The 23,676-nt window shown below is 41.3% G+C and overlaps 1 protein-coding gene across 5 annotated transcripts in view; it reads left to right on the top strand.

Moving 5' to 3' along the window:
• DCUN1D4 (defective in cullin neddylation 1 domain containing 4) overlaps nucleotides 1-19,279 on the top strand; it is a 70,913-nt gene extending 51,634 nt beyond the window's left edge. For all 5 annotated transcript variants that reach the window (XM_055434348.2, XM_088836330.1, XM_055434347.2 and 2 more), the window contains 4 exons: nucleotides 3,244-3,352; nucleotides 15,869-15,973; nucleotides 18,057-18,159; nucleotides 18,275-19,279. In XM_055434348.2, coding sequence (XP_055290323.1) covers nucleotides 3,244-3,352; nucleotides 15,869-15,973; nucleotides 18,057-18,159; nucleotides 18,275-18,330 — 373 coding nt within the window. In that variant the 3' untranslated portion in view covers nucleotides 18,331-19,279. The remainder of the gene's footprint in view (nucleotides 1-3,243; nucleotides 3,353-15,868; nucleotides 15,974-18,056; nucleotides 18,160-18,274) is intronic.
• Nucleotides 19,280-23,676: the final 4,397 nt, after the last annotated feature.

Genomic DNA, 23,676 nt, shown 5'->3' on the forward strand with positions numbered 1-23,676 from the left:
GCTACTGTCCGAGGGGTCGCAACGAGTTGGACGTGACTGAACGATTAATACTAACACTAAACTCTTTATTGACAGCATCATCTCTAACCTCTCTTTAATAAACACATGGAGTGAAAGTTTACTTTGGGCATTTTACATGTGACTCTCCAGACCAGCTCTGTGCGTCTTGAAGTGTCAAGACATCTTTGCCAGTGTTGGCTGGACTTACTCCCCGGCTTGCTGTAGAACTTCACATTCATCTTGCATCAGCGTTATTTTCTTTCAGCTATGCAGTGGTTCCTGCTCTAGAATCTGTTGAAATAAGCAACTACTCTTCTTCCTTTCATTGGGCAGAACTAAACTAAACCAACTGGCCCAAATCTGGCCACTTTCCTGTGGTTTTGGTCCTTAACCTTTTTTCCAAATGAAGACCCCTCTTCCGGCCTTAGGTGTTTTGGGGTTAGCTGTTTCCCTTCTCTTTACTTCTCCCCCATATTACTACTAATAAAATGTTACTCATATATCTGTGGTAAGAAGATCAAACCATAGAGTAGAGAGCCCAATATGCAGTAAGCTCTGCTCCTCCTGCCTCGCAGGTTCCCATGAACTGCTTTCTCATGCATCCTTCTAGCCTCCATGAGTCCTATGGGTTCTGGCTGCTGCTGCTAAGTCACTTCAGTCGTGTCCGACTCTGTGTGACCCCATAGACGGAAGCCCACCAGGCTCCCCCGTCCCTGGGATTCTCCAGGCAAGAACACTGGAGTGGGTTGCCATTTCCTTCTCCAATGTGTGAAAGTGAAAAGTGAAAGTGAAGTCGCTCAGTCGTGTCCGACCCTTAGCGACCCCACGGACTGCAGCCTACCAGGCTCCTCCATCCATGGGATTTTCTAAGCAAGAGTACTGGAGTGGCTTGCCATTGCCTTCTCTATGGGTTCTGGCACTAACTGTCTAATTAGGCTATCAATCAGTGTCTTTTTCCCCCCATTCCTAACCTTTTTCCACAGAGATCCAGAGTGGGCTTTTCAAGATGAAAGCCTGATCATGGTAACTCTCATGATATGAGGTAGCTTCCATTGTTTCTAGGTATTAAAAAAAAAACCCAAAACCAAAAACCCACTGTGGACCACAAAAGCTGTATGGTCTGTCCCTGCTTCTCTTTCAGCTTCTTTTTGGACCACGTTCCCTTTTACTCTACCCAGTCTAGTCATGTGATTTTCTTTTAGTCTTTAGGCTCGGCATGCTGCTAGACCTTTATGCATACTATTCCTTTAATCTGGAAAGCCCTCCTCTCCAAAAACATCTAGTTTCCATTTACCTTTCAGCTCTCAACTTACAAGTCAGTCCCTTAAAGAAGCCTTTTCTGACTTCTAAAGTTAGCCTAATTTTAATCTTTTTAAGTTTTCAAAGAAATCAAGAAGGATATTCTGAATTCTTGTAAACTCATAGAAGTGAAACGTTTACTATAACTTTTGACTTTTAGATATTTTATCATCTCAGTAGATCATGGGAAGCTTTTTGTAGTTAGCTACAAAAAATTGCAGAAATGTCACAATTTTAGTGCTGAAAATAAATCAGTGTGTTCTATAACGAACTATATTTTGGTTTAATAAAATATGTAAAATAATTGCATTGTTAATACTTGTGATATGTATTATCTATACTTGATAGGAGGTAAAAGCTCTATAGGGAAACACAAAGAAACACATCCAGCATTGAAAATCTTTAATATTTCCAGTGAAAATGATAACTCTTGGTTCTCAATTTTAAAAGCTAGCTATTAGGACCAGAAAGTTAGCTTGTAAAAATAGCCAAATAGTCTACTTAGGGAAAAGACTGTGATGCTACTTAAGAAAAAGAACCTGATGCTAGGAAAGATTGAAGGCAGGAGGAGAAGGGGATGACAGAGGCTGAGATGGTTGGATGACATCACCGACTCAATGGACACGAGTTCGAGCAAGCTCTGGGAGATGGTGAAGGATAGGGAAGCCTGGTGTAGTCCATGGGGTTGCAAAGAGTCGAACACAACAGGGTGACTGAACGAGAAAAATAAACAGTGTGTCACTTACCTGTGAAAACAGGTTGTCATCACCAGGGCTTCCTGGAGAAATAACTGATTTCAAATCTAGGGTAGAGAGAGTAGTACAAGGTGAACTAGAATATCTTGTGTCAGAAAGCGAGGATGCGCTCAGAGACTGATGGTGGGGACGTGTCAGAAGGACATTGGAGGGACAGTCGTGCACCATGAAGAGTGAGGACAGTAGCAGATTCTAACCCTGAGTAAAAGGCAGAAGTCCTTCAGTCCAAAGCCAAGAAAGGTGGTGAGTGGAACTCTCTTTATAGAAAGGTTCTGGCCTGTAAGTGTAAAAGCATGACAGAATTAGAAAAATCACCATTTTGCATCCTCAAATGTAAAACTGATTTAGGCAGGGATCATAACAGATGCTGAACCCACCTGGTGATAGGTTGTTGAGGAACAAGACTGTCAGTCTCGAGGTATCATCCTCGAGATTGCACATCATTTAGAGGGGCCCAGAGTACCTTTAAGTGGAGATGGGCGGGTCCTACCTTCACCAAATGAGTCATCTTAGTATCACCAGTAATGGGACGGACTGTCCTCATGGGGGGAGAAGCGCACAGCGTGGAGTGCTCTTATCATGAGTGCTTAATCTAAGTGTAATCATAGGGAAGTTATCTGACAAACTGTCAGATAACAAAAGTTATCTGACAAATCAGCTAGGCTGATCCCTTCAAAAATAAGATTGTCAAGAAAGACAGGAAAAGGGCAGGGTACCTTCTAGAGACTAAGGAGATAGACACCTGAGAGCAGTGCATAAGCCGTGATTGGATCTCTGATGGAAAATAGGAGCTGGGGAAAACCGGGAAATCTGCACGTGAGTCATATATTAGCTAAGAAAGTTAACATTTCTAGGATATTAAGTGATGATGGCATTGAGGCATTTAGGAGTAAAGTGGCATTATGTTGGCAACTTATTTTAAAAAGGCACAGAAAAAAGTGCTTATATGTGAGAGCACAGATGTGACAGTGTTCATAGTGGACCCAGAGAATGGGCATATGGGTGCTTATTTATAGGAACTTCAGCTTTTCCGTACATTTGAAACTTCTTGAAAAGCATAGGAGGAAAAGCTCATCGTGGATGTGTTCCAACTCCAGGGTTTTTATTGTCTTTTGGGACTGTGTTTTATATTACTGCCCCACGTCAGAAAAAACTCAGGTTATAATTTGCCTTTATTCTGTTTTTCTAGATGTGATACAACAGAAAAACTCAGAAATACTTTGGATTACTTAAGATCATTATTAAATGATTCTACAAACTTTAAACTTATTTACAGATATGCGTTTGACTTTGCACGGGTGAGTCCTCTGGATCCTATCCAGATGTTTCTCTCTCTCTCTCCCCTCCCCCTTTTCACTGCCTTTTGAGGTTTGTTTTACATGCTACCGCAAGGAAGTTGAGTAAGCTACTCCCAGGATGCTAGTTCGAATTTCTCTCTACACATAGACTTTCTACCCGATTTGAGTCTGGGCAGGAATGTAGTAAGTCAACAAAAAGCTCTAGTGACAGGCCTTTAATAGCTCATGTGATTGGCATAGAAGTAATTGTAAATGGGCACATCACAGACATTGTTCTAAACAGCTCTTAAGTAAGCTTGGAAAAGCTTTTCCTTCTCACGAAACAGCAAACCTTCACCCATTGACTTTCCTGGAATAAGATAGGTCGAAGCCAGTTTCACTTGGGGTGCTGGATCATACCCGGAAATCGTTTGAATTGCAAATGTAAGCTAATTTCAATGGACAGGATTCAAATGTAGTTTCTAGTCATCATTTTGAAAAGTGATCATCTTGTTTGTCACACAGTGAACCAGGCCAAGTTTGTGACGGTGGTTCTACCAGAGTGAAATAAAGCTGTATTTTTCAGCCTGGTCACCACAGGTAGTGAGTAAATCCTGAGGCACCAGTTGGCATCGTGCTCATTCACTGTCCACGGCCCGTCCATAACGATTATGCTCTGTTGCAGGATGGCAGTTTTCTGTTCTGTTTGTGTGTTTGGTGGGTTCAGGTGATTTGGCTTTCTTGACTGATGATTTTTTTTAATGATTTCTTTTTTTTAAGCAGAGAACTCAGTAACAGTTCTTTTTTTTTCTTACCACCATGTGGATCTTTTCACTTTTTCTTCGCTTTGGCTCTGTTAGTTTGCTGTTGAGATCTGGTGCACCTATAGCACAGCAGTAAGTTCACTGTGGAGTCCTCACGTGTGAATTTTTGCAGCCTCAAATAAAATTAGGACACGCATGAAAATGTATAGATGTTAGAAGGGATGTGGTCAAACTCAGATGCAATGTTTCACTCAATGGCATTTGTATAATTGTATCTAGAAGTTGTTGGTCAGATGCTTTTAGAGTAGATGCATAGTTTCCAGGATTAAATGTTTTCCTTCTCAAGAGTTTTTTCCTCCCTGAGTCAGCAGTGTCTTATCATATGGCTGAAGTTTTGTTTAGAAGCATCTTGCCTTTTCAGCAGAACAACTGTATTTTCTAACTTCCTTGTTTGGGAGTGAAATTTCCCCACATTTCCACTGCTTTAGAACTGGGTTCGGTTTTCCTTCAGCCTGGCTGGCTGTCCCCCTCTCAGTTGGTCACAGAGGCTCCTTCCATTGCCTCTGTCTTATGCTTCTGCTACATCCGTGGGGCTGAGGCTGTGCTCGTTGCCTGCACTGCTCCCGTGGCCTCTTGTCCATGCCCTCTCCCTTCTCACCAGGCACTCACACCAGCAGGGCTTGGTCCGTCTTCCCGCAGCCTTGGGCCACTTGTCCACCTTCAGCCATGAGCTCCATCACATCGCCTCCATGTGAATATAGCACTTCAGTCACCATGTGGACATCACAGTTGCTTCCCTAGCAGCTGAGTGATCAATGGGATGGTTTTGTTCTCCTTCACCAAGGAGTGGGGTGAACTGGGGCCCTCTAGTTGCTCAGCAATAGGTCCAGGACCACACTCAGGTTCTGGCTCCAGGTCCCATCTCCGGGTTCCTCCAGGCCATTGCATCCAGTCCCATCCAGGCTTCCCCTTCCACAAGATGTCTGTGCTCTGCTGACAGTGAACTAGCTGTTTGCTGAACCTGCCGCCTGCCCCTGCTTTTTGCCATGCCAAGCGCTGTCTGAGCCTTGTCTTATCCCTGCTGCTCACTCCAGCACCAGCTTCTGGGCCAAGCTGCCTGGCTCCACCGTCACACAGGATCATCACTTACATGGCCCTCATGTCCCCTCTAGCTTGGCCTGGGAGTTTGGGTTCAGGCCTGCATTTTTTCTGACAGTTTTAGGGACTGCATGTTTTCTTTCTTCCTATCTCTGGTAGCAGCCTGCAGAAATCTTTGCCTTTTAAGGAGAGTATCAATAAATATCAGTGAATTAAGCCCCATTATATAAAGCCCTGTTATGTAATGCTGAATAACAGCCACCCATATTTAATCATTACCAAATAGATTCAGTTCAGCTAAAATATGCCCTAAGATGAATTTGTTACTGAATTTGTTTTATTTAGCTATATCCCACAAGTTTTGAGGTGTTAAATATTCATTTGCATTCAGTTCAAAATATGTTCCTGTTTCCCTTGTGATTGTTTTGGACCCATTGATTATGTATGTGTGCTGTGTTATTTGCCAACTACTAGGATTTTTGCAAATAATCTATCATTAATTCTGCCATGGTCAGAGAACATGCTGTGTGTAGTCTCAGTCTGCTAACAGGTATGGAGGCTTGGTTTATGGTCTGAAATGCGACCAAATGGGTCTGCTGTGATGAATGTTTTATGTGTGCCTGCAAAGAGTGACTATCCTGTTGCTGTTCAGTAGAATGTTGTATAAATGTCAGTTAGGTCAAGTTGGTTGGTAGTATTGGTCAGGTCTTCTGTATCCTAATTGATTTCTGCCTACTGTTCTATTATTTGCTGAGAGATGAATATTGGACTCTCTGACTGTCATTACTTCTGTTGTTTGTGTCTTTTCTAGTTTCACCGTATTTCGAGGCTTCAGACTAGATTTAGGTATATGTAGTATTGTTATGTCCTGTTGAAGAATTGACCTTTTAGCATTATGAAATTTCTCTTTTTATCCTGATAATATTCTTTGTTCTGAAGTCTACTTTGTCTGATAGAAATATAGCCATTTCTGCTTTTGTTTTAAGTAAAGTCTATGTGATATGTCTTTTTTCATCCTCTATAAACCTGTTTGTGTCTTTATATTTAAAGTGGGTTTCTTTTAGATAGCATATGCATAGTTGGGGCTGCCAGTATATGTCCTGAGATGCTTAAACCATTTGCACTTAATGTGTTTATTGATATGGTTAAGTTTACATCTCCTGTATTGCTGTTCGTTTCCTTTTTTGTCCCATCTATGTTTATTTCTTTTTTCCTCTTTTCATGACTTCTTTTGGATTTTTTTAGACTCCATTTTTATCATTCCAGTCCACTATTGTCTTATTATCTGTGTCTCTGTGTTATTTTTTGTGATTAATCAGGCTTTACAGCACACATCTTTCAATTCTCAATCTATCTTCCAATAATATTATACCATTTCGTGTATAATGTAAGAGCCTTTATAACAGTACACTTTCATTTTTCCCTTCCATACTTTTGGCTACTGTGTCACACATTTTACTTATACATGTGTTACACATCTCACAATATATTGTTTTAGTCTCTTCAGGCTGCTTAACAAAGTCCAAGAGACTCAGAAGCTTATAAATAACAGAATTTTATTTCTCACAGTTTAGGAGGCTGCAAAGTCCAAGCTCATGGTACTAGCAGGGTAGGTGTGTCTCTGCTGTAACCTCACATGGTGGAAGGGAGGAGGGAGCTCCCTGCAGTCTTTGTTTTAGGGGAGTTCCTCCATAGTCATGGGGGCCCCACCTCTTATTACCATCACTTGGAAGGGAGGAACACAAACATTCAGTTCATAGCATATATTGATATCGTTTTTGCTTTAAATAAGCAAAAATGTCTTTTTTTTAAAAAGCAACTTAAAAAAAAATTATTTATTTGACTGCACTGGGTGTTAGTTGCAGCATGCAGGATCTTTAGTTGCAGCATATGGGCTTTTAGCTGTAGCGTATGGGATCTAGTTCCCTAACCAGGGGTTGGACCCGGGCCCCTGCATTGGGGAGCACAGAGTCTTAGCCACTGGACCACGAGGGAAGTCCCAAAAATGTCTTTTATATTTACCCAGATATATGCCACTTGTCTGTGCTTCTTTTGCTTTATGTGGATCCAGATTTATATCTAGTATCATTTATCTTCTGCCTAAAGAATTTCCTTCAGCATTGCTCATAGTACAGATTTTCTGGTGATGAGTTTCTAAGTTTTTATTTTGCCTTCAATTTAGAAGGTACTTATTTAGATAAAAGATTTCTAGATTGACTGTTTTTTCTTTTAGTGCTTTAATGCTAGCTCTCATTGTCTTCTGTCTTGTGCGGTTTCTGATGATAAGTCTGATGTCATTCATAATTCCTTTGAACATAGTGTCTTGTTTTGTTCTCTGGTTGCTTTTTTCTTTTCACTGATTTTCAGCAAGTTGACTATGGTGTGCCTCAACATAATTTCCTTATGTTTATTCTGATTAGGATTTGTTGAGTTTTTAGGTCTTTAAACTTGAACAGTTTGTATTAAATTGGAAAATTTCTCAGCTGTTATTTCTTCAAATAATTCTCCTGTTCTCCCTCTCTCTTCCTTGTGGGACTACAGTTATACTTGTGTTAGATGCTTGATACTGTCACGCAAGCTACTGATGCTATGTTCAGTTTTTTTTGGTTTTTTCTTTTTGTTTCCCTTTGGGTAATATTTATTACTGTATCTTCTAATACTAATCTTTTCTTCTGCTCACCCAGCTGGTATATTTTCATTTCAGATGCTATATTTTTCATCTCTAGAAATTCTGTTTGTGACTTTTTATATCCATTTCTCTCATCATGATAATATTTTCTTCTACCATCTTAAACTTTTTGGATGTGTTTATGACAGGTGTTTTAACAACATTGTGTTGTGGTTCTGTCATATCTGTCTTGTCTTTATCTCTTTCTCTGGTTAAAATTTTTATCTTAGTTATGGGTCATATTTTGCTGCTTCTTTGCATTCCTGATAGGTTTTTTTTTTCCTGTTTTTAATTGGATGCTGAGTTTTGTGTTTTAGGTTGTTGGTTGCTTGGGTTTGTTGTACTCCTTTAACTAATGTTGGATTAAATTTTTTTTCCTGGTGTCTATTTAAATTACTTGGAATCATGTTGTTCCTTTGAAAGGACTGGTCCAGAGCAGCCTCAGTCTAGGGATGACATAGCCCCACCAGGAAGACAACACCCTCCTGAGGATTCCACCCAAGGCCCTGTGTATTTTGAGAATTTTCAACTGTGCCTGGTGGGAATCCAGACTGTTCCCGGCCCTGTGTGAGCTCTGGGAGTTTCTGCAAGTTCTTCTGCAGTGTTTCTTTCCCTAGACTCAGGCGGTTTCCTCTCACATGGGCACAGACAAGTCCTCAGCCAGCAGCTGGGGAGACAGTGTGGTTCTCTGTGCAGTTCTACCTCGCTGTTATTTTGCCCCACAAATTGTATGCCTCCTTGAAATCCACCAACTGTCTTTTCCAGTTGAGTGAGTTGGGGCTCCACCGGACTGGGTTTGGTTCCCCCTTCTTGTGCTGTAGCCAGAAACTGCCTCCACACCATATGCTGGTGTCACTGGGGGGCTCGTTTCTTGTTCTCAAAGGCCATACAGTACCATTTGTGGAATTTTCTGAATTACCCTTTAACCCACTCCAGTATTCTTGGGGCTTCCTGGTGGCTCAGTTGATAAAGAATCTGCCTGCAATGCAGGAGACCCTAGTACAATCCTTGGGTTGGGAAGATCCCCTGGAGGGGAGGCTATTTCAACCCACTCCAGTATTCTTGCTTGGAGAATCCCCATGGACAAAGGAGCCTGGTGGGTTGCAATCCATGGGGTCACAAAGAGTCAGACACAACTGAGCAACTTACACTTTGACTTCACCCTTTAATATACCTGAGAAGAAACTATACTACAATACCAGGGAAGGATAAAATGCCCATTTTTAACATCTTTCCACCAAAATTATAGTCCTAAGGGTATGCTTGTTTTTCCCCCTCACCTTAGAACCTTGTACCCAATTAAGAATAGCACTTGATTGTAAAGTTATATTATTTTTCTCCTAAGTTTACTTTGACTTGAGTTTACATGTAGTCTTAGAGATATCAGAGAATCGTGACACTTCAGAGTTGAAAGAAACTGTGGAGGCCACTGGGCTCAACATGAGGGCCTGAGTTCTGTCCGTGAGCCATACCACCTTCCTGACTCAAACTGTCACCATCCTGTGGTGTCCTGTTCCAGGAAGGGGGTGGGATAGAGACTTGGGCTGAAATGGCCAGTTCTTCTGCAAGTGGAATTTTGTCTTGAATATTTTTATGCTTAGTGTTTTTTCCCCTAATATAAGTTTTATTATATAAACAAATGTTGTATGGATTCCTTTAAGTAAAACAGTTTGGCTTGATTCCTTTAAAAGGACCTAGTGAGAATAAGATGGGACAAAGAGAATGAGATAAAGGACTAAATAGAGTGATATTTTTGGTTGCTCTGATGCTGGTTCTTATATATCAGTTAAATTTGCTTTTTCTGTATCCTCTGGGGCAAAGACAAGGTACTCTGTTGAAAGACACAGAGGGAGTTGCCTCTTGGGGTTCTGAGAAGGGTGAATGTTGGGCTGAGTGAAGTGCTGAAAACAACAGCATCTTAGCCTGGCTGAGAGTTGACACCATGAATTGATGACCCACTGTAGGAGGTCTTCCAGCAGTGCATCCCACAGCCTAGGTACAGGGAGGACTTGAGGGAAGCTTCTAGGCTCGGTGGGGAGATGGGAGCTGAGTGGAGCCCTTCGAGTGACTGAGGCAGAGAGGCTTCTGGATGGGTATAAGGGGGGTTTTGGGAGGTGAGAGAGAAGAAGGTCAGTGAGCAAGAGAAGGATGGGAGATTTCTTTAGGGGCGAGTCCTGGCTTTTCAGCCCTTGCAGTGAAGCTTTAAGAGGTTGTATTGCAGGGTTTTGTGGAGGCAGAAGGTACTAGTGGGAATCCCCCCCTTCATGAGAGGTGATCCTGCAGTGGTTAATCTGTTGTTAGAAGTTAGTCCTCACAGCCTGTCCTGTGATGCACCCAACTTTTCCAACTGCCAGTGGTTTTATTTAGTTTTGGAGGTGTTTCAGGAAGGTGCTAAGAGGTCACATGTTAGAACTAATGTCTAAGTCACTTCCATTTAGTGGAATGGTTGTGGATGTTACTCATAGAATTTGCTAAGGAAAATTTTGTTGGGTCTTATGTTCAATACCCTGTTACCAGACAACTCTGTCCAAGTTTAACCTGAGATCTGCTGTGACCATTTGATTCATTTCCTCTTCTAACTTGAGTCACTTCTTATTTCTTAACCAATGTGTTTGTCTGATTTCCCTCTCCACACAACCCGCAACACACCAGACATACACGGACACACACTCCTCGCTACTTCTTCCTTATACTTTTATTGTAAATTATGAGGAAAACAGAAGGTGGGCACGGGTGAGGACAAAAGTAGAAGAATATATGGTCATTTAATCCCAGGTCTGTTATTGTGAATATCTTGTTCAGTCAGTCAATCAGTTCAGTCGCTCCGTCGTGTCCGACTCTTTGCGACCCCATGAATCACAGCACGCCAGGCCTCCCTGTCCATCACCAACTCCCGGAGTTCACTCAAACTCATGTCCACAGAGTCGGTGATGCCATCCAGCCATCTCATCCTCTGTCGTCCCCGTCTCCTCCCACCCCCAATCCCTCCTAGCATCAGACTCTTTTCCAGTGAGTCAACTCGTCGCATGAGGTGGCCAAAGTATTGCAGTTTCAGCTTTAGCATCAGTCCTTCCAATGAACACCCAGGATCCATCTCCTTTAGAATGGACTGGTTGGATCTCCGTGCAGTCCAAGGGACTCTCAAGAGTCTTCTCCAGCACCACAGTTCAAAAGCATCAATTCTTCGGCGATCAGCTTTCTTCACAGTCCAACTCTCACATCCATACATGACCACTGGGAAAACCATAGCCTTGACTAGACGGACCTTTGTTGGCAAAGTAATGTGTCTGCTTTTTAATATACTATTTAGGTTGGTCATAACTTTCCTTCCAAGGAGTAAGCGTCTTTTAATTTCCTGGCTGCAATCAGCATCCGCAGTGATTTTGGAGCCCCCAAAAATAAAGTGACACTGTTTCCACTGTTTCCCCATGTTGGCTTTACCTTTAAGGTTACCCTTTGGTTATTGCCTGAATTTGCTCAGCAGTTGTTTGTAAAGTGAATTGAACTCTGAAGAGCTGAGAAGGAGGCAAATGGGTACACAATGAAATGCTCAGGTTTGGAATCAGACTCCTGGTTCAGACCCAGCTCTTATCGACAGTCATTTAACTCTTGTGCATCAGTTTCCTTATTTATAAATTGGGGATTATAATAATTCCTCTCATAATAGGCATGTAATAATAGCCTCTCGTATTACTTGAATATTGAGTATAAGGCACTTAAAACAGTTGCTGGTTCAGTTCTCAATAAAAGTTAGCCATAAAATTAGAAATAGTGGTTGAATTTTTCTTCATTGACATTACTTAGGTGCTTGTAACCCCCTAGTGGCTCAGACAGTAAAGAATCGGCCTGCAACAGAGGAGACATGGGTTCAATTCCTGGGTCAGGAAGATCCCCTGGAGAAGGAAATGGCAACCTACTCCAGTATTCTTGCCTGGAGAATTCTATGCACAGAGGACCCTGACAGGCTACAGTCCATGAGGTTGCAAAGAGTTGGACACGACTAAGCGACTAACACACACAAACCTCAGGTTTCAAATAATATCTTATCTTCCAAGAGTGCAGTAATAGAATCTATACCAAATAAAATGACTGTGGAAAAGCTGTGCCAGTTGACAGATCTTTTTTGTTTTTCTTTATGTTTTAAAGGAAGTGTCAGTAGTTGAGCTTAATTAAGTAATTGCCTTGCAAACATTGTTATTTGAGAACTATGCTGTGTAAATTCTCTAAGCGTCTTGTTTGAGTTTCAGTTTTCCCAGTGAGAGGGCACTCATGAGTTTTAAGATCTTTTTGCTTGTTTCTAATGTGTAATTAAAAAAAAACCCACAAAACTCCCTTTCAGAAAACTGATTTGCTGTGTTTTCAGCTTTGTAAACAACCACATTGATTCAAGTTCTTTAGTACCGTTTTTGCCTTATGTTTGTTGAACTGTGATAAGGAAGACTGAATTGTCTCTTTATATTTTGTAATCCCCGTGGTTTCAAATAAAAATTCTGTGACCTGTATTACAGGTCTTCAGTGACAGTCTTTTGATTTCGTGTAGATTGTCACCAATTTCTTGGTTGTCATCATTTAACATGTTTGTAATCATGGGCACTTATATATTGTTTCTTATATATTCTAGCCTCTCTCGAAATCTTATGGATGTCTTTTTTAATGATAAAGATTTTTTTCCCTTTATAATTTTAGTAATTCAGCATTCCCCTTTTTCAAGTGCAAGTCTTTAAGCTGTTAAAACTTTGTGAAAATTGGAAATCGGTCATCTGACAGAGGTCTGTGATATAGCGTATCTGAATACCTAGATGTTTGGAGAATCATTTTTGTAATATTATATTTATATTTACATATTTACCATTGATTAATTATTTTGTTGTAGTTTGTGTCACTTGTGCCATTTAAGAAAAAAATAATGCTTAACTTTCACATCTTACAGGAAGACCTGTATTTTAACAGTCTTATATAAACAAAAGCACTGTTTGTTTTCAAAGTTGAACGTCAAATCAGAACTTGATAGCACTTCATTATTCACTGCATTAGTGGTTAGACGTCTTTGGCTTGAGGAGTGCATTCTCTTGTTCCATATACGAAACACAGCTTTTTAGAGTATTTAGAGTAGGATCCTTTGGTTTTACAGCTGCAAATAACATCTGTAACTGCTTTTAAAAATATGTGTTTAAGGAAGACCACAAAGCAGAATCTAGTTGTGTATTGTAGGGGGTTAATAGATCTTTGGTGTGTGTGTGTGGAACCTGCTTGGTTCCTATTAGTATTTGATAGATACAATGAAGTTGTTTGTTTTGTTGTCTTAGAAAAATGAAAGTTTGTGAAATACATAGCTGCACATTGTGGGTCAAAAGGTGGACAGGGAAAGCAGTTCTGCTGCTTTACCCTTAGCCTTAATGGGCCTTTGGGGGTGCTGGTTGACCCTAGACATTCTGTCTCAAGGTGCTTGCTGCTTAGGTTCTGACCTTGAGATGCCGAAGTCTGCCTCTTGCACCCTGATGCTCCACAGGCAGAGGCACAGGGTCAGTGTTGACAGCGTACTGTTTGAATATCCTTCGAAGGGCTTCTAGATGTTTTTAGCTGTATTCCTTGGATTTGTTAAGGCGATTTAAAAAACAACAGCAACACTCAGTGTTGATGGCTGCTTCATAGCATCCTGGGAGATTCAGTTCACTTGGTTGGGAACACCTTTGAGAATGCCATTAGGATCACTGTCAGAGAACCCCCAGGCGTGTCTCCATTCTGCTGTTCCGTAGGTGTTTGCTCTGGGATCTCTCAGTTGTGCTGTCCCCAGGAATCCGCAGCGTTTGCAGTCATGGTCATTTGCACGTAGCCTCACATCCCCCCACAGGCAACATTGGTGATCAGCAAGATGCCACTGTTGAGATCGCGAGTGCCTCCATAATATCTCTCTCTTGTTTGCTAGGCAGAAGATGGTGTTAGTGATTGCGAGCTGCTGGCTGGCACCCTGGCAGAGCAGGAGTGAGTGAGTGCTGTTCAGCTTTCCAGCCCTGTGAGTCTGATGCCTTCCCTCCATGTTTTGGCATCGTTGCCAAACACATGCATTGAAATCCTTCATGATCACCAGTTTGTCAGATGGTTGCACTGTTTCCAAGAGTCTGTCCAGGTCCTCTGTATCTTCTTTTCTGTCACCTTAGTGTGTGTCCATCGTGATGGGGACGTGGATGGTATTGGAAGAAGGCACAGTGTGTATCAGGGCAAGACTGGCGACTGTAGATCTAGTGAACGACTGCAGGCTCCTCAGAGGGAGAGCATTTCCAGAGCGTCCATGCCCTCAGCCCAGCGTTGCCTGAGCTGTTGTTCAACTGGGGCCCGGTCCCGTGGTGCCGCATGCGTTGTCAGCAGGTCCCTGGTTTTCTTCCGTGGGACTGTGGAGGGTGCTCCATAGCGGGGTGTGCTGCTGCTGCTGCTGCACCCACGTGACGGGACAAGAGGAAGTCTTCTGTTTCCTTGCACAGTGCATTGCAGAAGCTGAGCCATACTGTGCGACACCCCATGGGGCTCGGGGGCAGAAGGGGGGCCCCACGAGGGCGCCCTTCCCACTGTCGTCCTCTCCTCGGAGTGAGCCCTGCACCCCTGAGCAGGGCGATGTCCGTGGCCAGGGGAGGGCAGGACAGGCTGTGGAGGGCAGGCCCCTCCCTGCCCTGAACTGTGGAGCCCTCCTCAGACTGAGGCTGTGTGGCCAGGACAGGCCCGGGTGACTGAGCGCCGTCCGACCCGGCCTGTGGTTGCATGGTCGTCGAGCCGCACACCTGAGGCCGAGGGGCAGACCCGTCGCACGTCTCCATTGTTGGCTGCTGAGTGAGGCGCTTACGTTTGCTGTATTGTTTAAGCCCTTTACTTTAAAATCAGTGTCAGGGCCAGAAATTCTTCTTGTACTCAAGAGCACTTCACTGTTAGAATCTTTGACGTAGCAGCTTTATCAGGAGGTGTGTGTGGCTGCATATGTGGCCGGCATGGGGTCATGCATCCTCCCTTAATCTGGTGAACATTTAGATTCCACTCCACATGAAACAGCCAGGCACCTTCTCCCTTTGTAGAAAGATACTTTTGCAAACTTTCTTTGAAACTAAGATACCATGACGAAGCTCGCTAGCATTTGATGTCTAAGGTTACCACTCAAGGTCCCAGGTCCTCTGTCCTTTTGCATAGAAACTGCCCACTTTTTAGTTCCCAAATGGAATCTTGTAAGAAAGGTCAGTGAGAAATTAACATTCTTAATTGTAAATATAAGTCGAAGGAGTTTAATCTGCCCTCATTCAGGTTTATGTAAACGTCTTTTCTGGATTCCTCATGCAATGTCGTTTTTCACTTGGCTGTTAGTTAAGGGTGTTCTGCTAGGAGATGTCGCATGCAGCAAATCTAAGGTAAGAGCACTGTTGCAGGTGGACAGGTGGACATACTGCTTTCCCCCAGGGTGGGGGATGGAAGATTCTTCAGAGCCCCAATGTTCATTATGAGCTCCATTGAACTCCATCATTTTTAGGTACGAAAAAAACATTTACCAGTGAAATAAAATTGGTGGAAGAAAGATTTCTTTTCAAGGAAACCTGATTCCTAAGCATGAAATTTGAAACCTTTAAACTCTATTTAGTTAAGTTATAGGTTTTGGGGATCAGTAATTATGATGTCGATAATAATCATAAATGTCAAACAACTAGTGATTGAGTTATGGATTTTTATTTATCCCAAGAAATAATCAACAGTCATATCCCATGAAATAATCATAGATTATGAAAATAATCATAGATCATTCAATTGATATGAATCTTTCTCACAGTAAAACTCTATAGTATAAAACTGTTTAATCCTTCCATTATGTCTGACCAACACCCCTCCCCCTACCTTAGTCTTGATTCAGGGTTTTTATGGTGTATGATACAGGAGCTGTTTACTAATTCCACACTGAAGTGAAATAGGAATTTGGATTGTGAAACTGATTATTTGGGGGCACCTGGCTCATCCTTGTTTTTGTTTGTTAAACAGGAAAAGGACCAACGAAGCCTAGACATAAACACTGCCAAGTGCATGTTGGGACTGTTACTAGGAAAAATCTGGCCCCTTTTTCCAGTTTTTCACCAGTTCTTAGAGGTACTAAATTGTTATTTTATGGAATGTGTGTTTGCTTGCTTAGAACTACCAAGTATACTTTATTTGATCCTTTTCTGTACTCTTCTGTTTGTTGTACTTCTCTGCCTGCAGGAACTGTGGCCACTGAGCACATTGCCAAGTCCTGAGTGTCCCCATGTGTGCACTGCACATGCCCCCTGGCCCCCCTACAAATGCTCCAGACAGCACATCTCTGGCCTTTCCTCTCTCGTCCCCCTTTTGTTTGTGTTTAGATTTCCTGCTTTTTATAGCAAGAGTAAAACAAGATTTACCTTATTTTGTGGCTTTAGATGAAGTTCCACTTTTATGAAGCGAAGGTTAAGAGAACAGCCATCCACTGTCTCACTAAATTCAGTCTGTAACATGTCCTTACCTACTCTTACCTCCAAGCAACTTCAGTCTCAGTGGCCAATTCCTTCAGTTAGTATCTCCTGTAGTTTAAATTTTCTTCACGTTTGTGTTTGAAATAACCCAGCACTTCCCTCCATTGTTATCGTTTGTTTGCTCCAAGTATTAATGAGAGAAATTCTGAGCTGCTGGTTATTAGGAATTGGCTCTGATGCCAATGTAGTAATACTGTGAAGACCTGGAAGAACCTGAGATGAAAGTCTGAGTTACTTGGGTTGTCATATATAGCCTCCTTCTTGCCCTCCAGTCCCCAAACCCATTTAAAAATTGCTTTTTGCTTGAAAGGATGAGGGTGTTGGATCTTGGACAAATTCCTGGACTTTGTCCTGACTCCAGCTTCACTCTTGAAATACTCTTCCTTACAACTTGTTGGTGTAATGGTCCAGAAAAACTTCCAACTGACAGGATTCTTTGAGAACTGTCATTAAAATTTGCTTTTAGCATTACTAACTGGGATTCCTGAAGAAAGGTATGAAAACTAGTTTTTAATATAAGAAGCACCTGTTTACATGACAGCCCGTATTTACCAGTGATCTCTTCCAGTTTCTCTGACAACCCTCAGAAATGTTAGCTTTATTTGGAAAGTGAGTAGCAATGGGCTCCTGATCTCAGGAGGCTTGGAAGAATTTAAGGCCGGGTGTGAAGGTCCTTCTGTAGCTGAAAGACCTTGCTGCCAGCAGATTTGACTTCACACGGTTCCAGGAACACCATCAACTGTTTTAGTGACTTGGTTTTGCTTTTAGTTGCTTAGAAAGTTACACTTGTAGTCTGTGCTTTGTTCTCTTTCTCACACCAGTTTGCATTTTTCTTTTAAAAGGACCCAGTAATCCTTTCATTTGAGCTTTTCTTGTGTTTGCATCCTCCAAACCATTGGCTCAACTCTCTTTGCTTTTTATGTACTTGTTTTGTTTTCCAATGTTCCTGATTCTAGTGGCAAAGATTTAAGAAGTATCAGACTGGGTTTTATTTTTAGATCTTTATACAGGAATATTGTATTTTGAAATATGCGTGTGGCCTTTTTCTTGTCTGGGAGGAAGAGGAAAACTATTTCATGGCTGTTCTTAGTCCTTTTATGATCACACTCAAGTTTTTAATTATTAGAACAGTAACTCTTCAGTGGCTGGACCACCTAGTCCTGAGACTGGTTGCAGCACTTAGCAAGGTCTCGTTGAGTAAACCCACAGCGGCGTGTGCCGTTAGCTGACAGCTTGACAGGAAACATGATGTTCATGTCAGACCTGTTAATTGGAGCAACTCTTTATTTAGCACTTACTGTGTGCCACACACTCAATAAAGTGCTTTTCATAAATTACAGAAATTATCTGCCTTAATCCTTACCACATCTCTGTGAAATGGATATTATCCCTCTTTTACATAAAAGGGCTTTGCCATCTAGAAATTTCACTTCTAGGGATGTAAAGTTGTGTTTCTTTGATGCATTTGTTGTTTTAGGTTGAGCCCCCATACTATTTTTGTGATGAAAATTGTCATCGAAAGTTCCCCTCTCGCTCTCTCTCACCCTTCTCCTAGAATGGTGCCTAACACACCTCAGATGGAAAGCGTTAACCTTCGTGAGCTTTTATCAAGTTGATTGTCACAGCAGTTGAAACTGTCTGATTTGTTGTGTCAGTAATTCATATTGTTTTCCCTCCACCAGCAATCAAAATATAAAGTTATTAATAAAGACCAGTGGTGCAATGTGCTAGAGTTTAGCAGAACAATTAACCTTGACCTCAGCAACTACGATGAAGATGGAGCATGTAAGTACTGGGTGGGTGTATTTCCCCCCCGCCCCCGCACATTTGCTCCTCGGCCTCCTCATGAGAAGTCTCATAGCTGTGTTGTTCCCTCCCTGTCTTCTTTCTCTCTCTTCAGGGCCAGTTTTGTTGGACGAGTTTGTGGAGTGGTATAAAGACAAACAGATGTCCTAGGACTTTATGCATAGCAGCGAGAGAGTCACTGTTACCACAGTTATGTCAACCATTAGCCATAAATTGCTGTTTGTATCCAAGCGCATGCTGCTTTTCTTGCACTGTCTCCCTTTGGCAGGGACGTGTTGGTGTTTGCTATTGAATGGGCCAGCTCTGCTTGCTGTGTAGCATTGTTCTCTTGGAAGGCTGCTTTGCAGTTTGTATTTACACTACAGATTGGTGAATTTGCCAACGTCCTCACTGTGATTATGTGTATATTGCTGTTTAAATTTTGTATATGTGTATAAAAAGACAAAGCTTCACCTAGAGATTATTTCTGCAAAAATGTATTGTAAAATAATTTTTGTGGCATATTTCTAGTCCCTTTTTTCAAATGACCCAGTTACACTTTTCTTTGGTCTCAAAATGTAGCATTTCAGAACACAAGACAGAACAGCTGTAACCATATGCAAATGTTGCCAGAATTAACCTTATTACTTAAGAGGCCAACTTTGGAGGGAGGTGGGAGTCGTAACTTTTCAGAGGCGTTATGCCAAATCTAATTTGGTTTACTTAAATATTAGCATTTTGAAATGATGAAAGAATAATTGAACATATAGACCCATACCATGCCACAAATCATTTCCGCCATGCAGTATATAAGTTTTGATTTTCTAATGTTAAAGCTGTCATAGTTTGAATATAGGTACAGATGAACAAATTACAATTGCACCTTTTTTTCCCATTGGTTTTAAACCCTTGTACACTTTTTTAGTGCTTTTTTTTTCCCTTTTGCATTCTTCTAGTCAGTGTTTGGTCTGCTGATGCTTTCTATGCCATTCTAAGTAAAATTCATTTTGCCGCTCCGTGAAAACCTAATGGTTTGTTGGCAATTTATAACTGCAGAGCACTTTTAGTTGTGGCTTGAATTTTTAGTTAAGCTTTCATGGTGTCTGATTTTCTAGTTTTGCGGGGGTGGGTGGGGGGGAGAACTATACTGTAAGTGAGAGGTGTTTTGTTTTGTTTTCCTTTTTTTGTTTCTTTCATGCTAGGCTTTTCCTGGCAGAATGTCCATTGCAGGCAGTGGACACGACACCACCAGCATTGAGCTAAAAACTCTATTACACGGTAGGACCTTTCCTGGAGGGGCCGCTCGTCATTACCTGAGTAATTGTACAGAGAGGTGATAGCCATTATTTATGTGGGTGAGGAAACAGGAGTAAACGGGACGGGATTTTTAGGTTTGTATTTTATGTTTTTGTTTTTTTTTTCTTTTCTTGTCTTAACCCTTCTCAAGGAAATGTATAAAAAACATGCTTCTCCCTCAACTCTCTGGTGCTATTGAATGACTTAATTTAGTCCCTAAAGTTTTGTGAGAACACAATGGTCTAATGACTTAGACTGTCATTAGACAGTCTAATGACTTTCAACCAAGTGAACGCTCCTGGTGCATTTGAGCAAGTAAATGCATAGTTGTGAGCAGAATCCATGACTGAACATGTGACAGTTGGAAGAGGTTCAGATTATTTCAAAACCTGGCCCCTAAACCTTCTGGGTCAAATGTGAACCTTTAAATGTGGCATTATATGAGTAAAGCACACAGACAATGCTACTGTTTGACCACGGTTTCACAGTTTCTTTGCAAACAGTGTTCAGATTTTCATTTTTTTTTTCCCCAACTGAACCACCAAAGACAGGAATTTTGTATGTATATACAGCGTGTGTGCATATACAAAATCATGGTCTGGTAGAATGAAATTCACTTCCTTTTTCTACCAAACAGAAAGGTTTGGTTTGCTGTGAAATAAACCAGAAGTTTGAAAAACTCTGTAGTGATTAAGCATACTTAACCATTCCTTGTTTAGAAGCTGTAGACTCCCCTTCTACTTTACACATTCACACCAGTTTGCACAAATTCATCCCTGAAAAGAACGGAAGACGTTGACAGCAAGCACAGCTGTGAGATCAGCGTGTTGAAAGGGTTTCTGTTCCGACGGATGCCTGTCAACTCCATTGGCGATTGGCTATAGGCAGGTTCCAGTCTGTGGAGAACTTGATTCATTTTCAGAAGGATCCCATGAAGTTAACAAATCACACTTTAAAGACAGCAGTTCTTAAATTCTATCAACTCTAGTTTTGTTTAAAGCAAATAGAAATCATCAATGAAGTTATTTTCAAAGGTACTGTAAGAAACTGGAAAATTTTTTAACAGTAAGCACAGTTAATCCCAAAATAAGAGGATGGCTACAGGGAAAATGTTACACACAATGAACATTTTGATGACAGGGGTTTTGGAAAAGCCAAGCAAAAATTATTTCATGATGTGTAACATGGAAGTAAGTATTCCAAAAGGATGATCTTGCCTATTTAGAAAAGGCCAAATAATCTCTGAATTCCCTTGAAAAATAAATCTTTGTGACTGCAGTGTGCTTGCCCTTGGTTTCTGTGATTTTATGCAGTTATTTTTAAGGGGAAGAAGAGCCAGAAGTAATAAGGTATTTTTTCATAAAAATCTCCCTAAGCTACATAAGTTGAGCAGTCACCAAGCACTTATTTATGGGCAAATGCTAAGTATATGAGGGTGCCTTTTTCAGGTTTTTCTTTATCACCTACATCTCCACCCTTTCTCTCTTTCTGTCGTGTTTTGGCCTCCACGTTGCAAACTTTTAGATGTTTACTGTTGCGGTAGGTCGGAAATTGCATTATTTGATTTGCCATAATCACCCTCTATAACGTTACGTGCAGCTTATTTGAAGCATGACCTCTGAACTAAGTTTTTATAAAGCTGACTAGACAGACTTCTAGGATCTGGATTAACAACAGACTTCTGTTGCCTCTCAGTCTCCATCTTCAGAGTGCTTTTGAAGTTTATACAGAAAGCTTTAAAAGTTAGTTTGTGCCCTTGGTTTTTATTCTTACAACTGCTAAAATACCTCTGTAAGCCTTATCTTTTATTCTTTCATATGTTGTATAATAAATGTATAGAATCCATTGACCAACTAAATTGTTGGGTGTCTGTAAATGAGACCAAAATGTGGGTTGCTTCTTTTCATGAAGTCATTTCTCTCGGGGGTTACTGTCAGTGAACTGCAGCTAACCTGTAACTGTGAATGCTTCGTGTCGTCAGTATTTGCATCACCTTCATAAACGTGTGCAAGTCCTGTGACTCCTAGCTTAACTGAAATATTGTTATGCCACCTAACTTGAGTACAGCAAACTGGTTTTAGGTTTTAATTGAATTGATGTAAAACGATACCCCATAAATAAAAAAGTTATTTGTGTTTGGTTTCAGAACTGATTTGTTTATTTTTCTCTTCTGGCTTTCTCTTAAAAAACCCCTTAAGGTAGTTCTAGACTTCCCTGGGTGGCTCAGACGGTAAAGAATCCGCCTGCAGTTTTGGAGACCTGGGTTCTCTCCTTGGGTTGGGAAGATCCCCTGGAGAAGGGCATGGCAACCCACTTGAGTATTCTTGCCTGGAGAATCCCTTTGGACAGAGGAGCCTGGCAGGCTGCAGCGCATGGGGTCGCAAAGAGTCAGACACGACTGAGCGATTAAGCAGAGCACACAAGGTAGTTTTAAAGTATTTCATGTATCATGGAGTCAGCCCCAAGGCTACAAAAGTGAGGTGGGAAACAGCTCCTTCTGAACTTTCTTCATTTGTTTGAACCTATAGGAAGGCAGGACCTAGATCCTATGATGCTGTGACGTGGTTACATCATACTGAAATGACTCATTTGAATGTCCTTCCCAAATTCTGGTGGGAAGAATAACTTTTAGGCAGAAGCTTAGAGAAAAGCTTTTGTGATTTCTTTAGAAAAGAATTGCCCTTAGAACTTTGTTAGAGCTAGAAAGGAAAGAAAAAAGAAACCTATCATGTGAGCAAACAATATATCAGGCTTTCTGGCCCTGTGTACCTAAGCTAAGCTTGTGGTGCAGGAGGTATTCCAAAAGAAGGCATGTTCACCACTTCTGGCACATTCAACAGAAAATACTTTGGGTCCCCCCCTCCCCGAATTGGTTCCTAACATTTATCTTCAATTGCCTTAACAAAAAGTAAAATCATCCCATGTATAGAAGTGTACTTGCTGAGAAATTATGGTAAGTAGCCTGTGCTGAGAATAATAATTGGAAACTGAAAAACAAAAATTGACTGTAGTAATTAAATGGAAATTTTTTTTAAAACATCATTTAAAATGTAAATCTCTTCTCCCAAAGAAATGTATTCAGTCCTCTGAAGGAAATTCTTTTGCAATCACTCCCTGGAGAGTGGATTATGAAGAACTCTGGCCTTGAGAAAGTATGCTGAAGAGGTTTGGTTTTTCCTCTGACACTTTCCAGCAGAGACATCTCAGAATTGCCTAATTTGAATATCTGAAATTCAAACTAGTGTTCTGTGGAAGTCTTAGGATAAATGTATGATGATTAAAGAGAGCTGCAGCTGTACCAGTGAACTAACTCACCAAAGAATTTTGGTCTAACTTCTAATAGTATATTGAAAGCCACTGTGTTTTTTTCCTCTTGATGGCCTATTATTTATTTGGCTTCATTACTTGTTGGCTCCTACATATCCTACCTCGAGAATAGGATTTGGACAAGGGTTATCCTATCACGTAGGACTTCCCTGTAGCTCAAAATGGTAAAGAATCTGCCTGCAATGCGAGGGACCTGGGTTTGATCCCTGGGTCAGGAAGATCCTCTGGAAAAGGGAATGGCAATCCACTCGAGTATTCTTGCCTGGAGAATTCCACTGATAGAGGAGCCTGGTGGGCTACAGTTCGTGAGGTCGCAAAGAGTTGGGCATGACAGCAACTAATACTTCATCGCATAAGTTCCCAGAATCACTCCATAAAATAATAAATGCCTTTGAATAACCTATTCTGCATATCTTAAAGTGTTCATAAATCCTTCCAAACATTATTACTCCCCCATCAAGGTTGATTTTCAGATTCCCAGTTTAATCATTGTCTTTATTAACTTGTATGTTGAGGCAGAATTCCTATGTGAGATTGAGAACATAAGAATTAAATTTTATAAGTGTGCAGAGAGGGGACTGGGATAAATAGAAAATCAACAGACTGAAGAATTAGGGAGGACCTCTGGATGGAAGGTCTTATGCTGATTGGGTGTAAGTGGCACCTTATCATTACACGTGGTAGGCCAGAAAGACACTGACTCAGTTGGAGCTGAGTGTTCCTTTTGGAGAGTTGGGCATTATGGGGACTCATCCAAGGACTGTCCCTGAGGAGGTGCAGCAGTGTACACAAAGATAGCAGTGGAGGTGGCAGAATCTTTCTAGTCCATCACGATGATTGTCGTTACTTTAGCACACCATTGTCAAGTGTTTGTGTGTGTATTTTTGTTTTGAG

Source organism: Moschus berezovskii, chromosome 5 (assembly GCF_049115385.1).
Source record: "Moschus berezovskii isolate FMDL1 chromosome 5, NW_MosBer_1.0, whole genome shotgun sequence".
Classification (NCBI taxonomy): Eukaryota; Metazoa; Chordata; class Mammalia; order Artiodactyla; family Moschidae; genus Moschus; species Moschus berezovskii.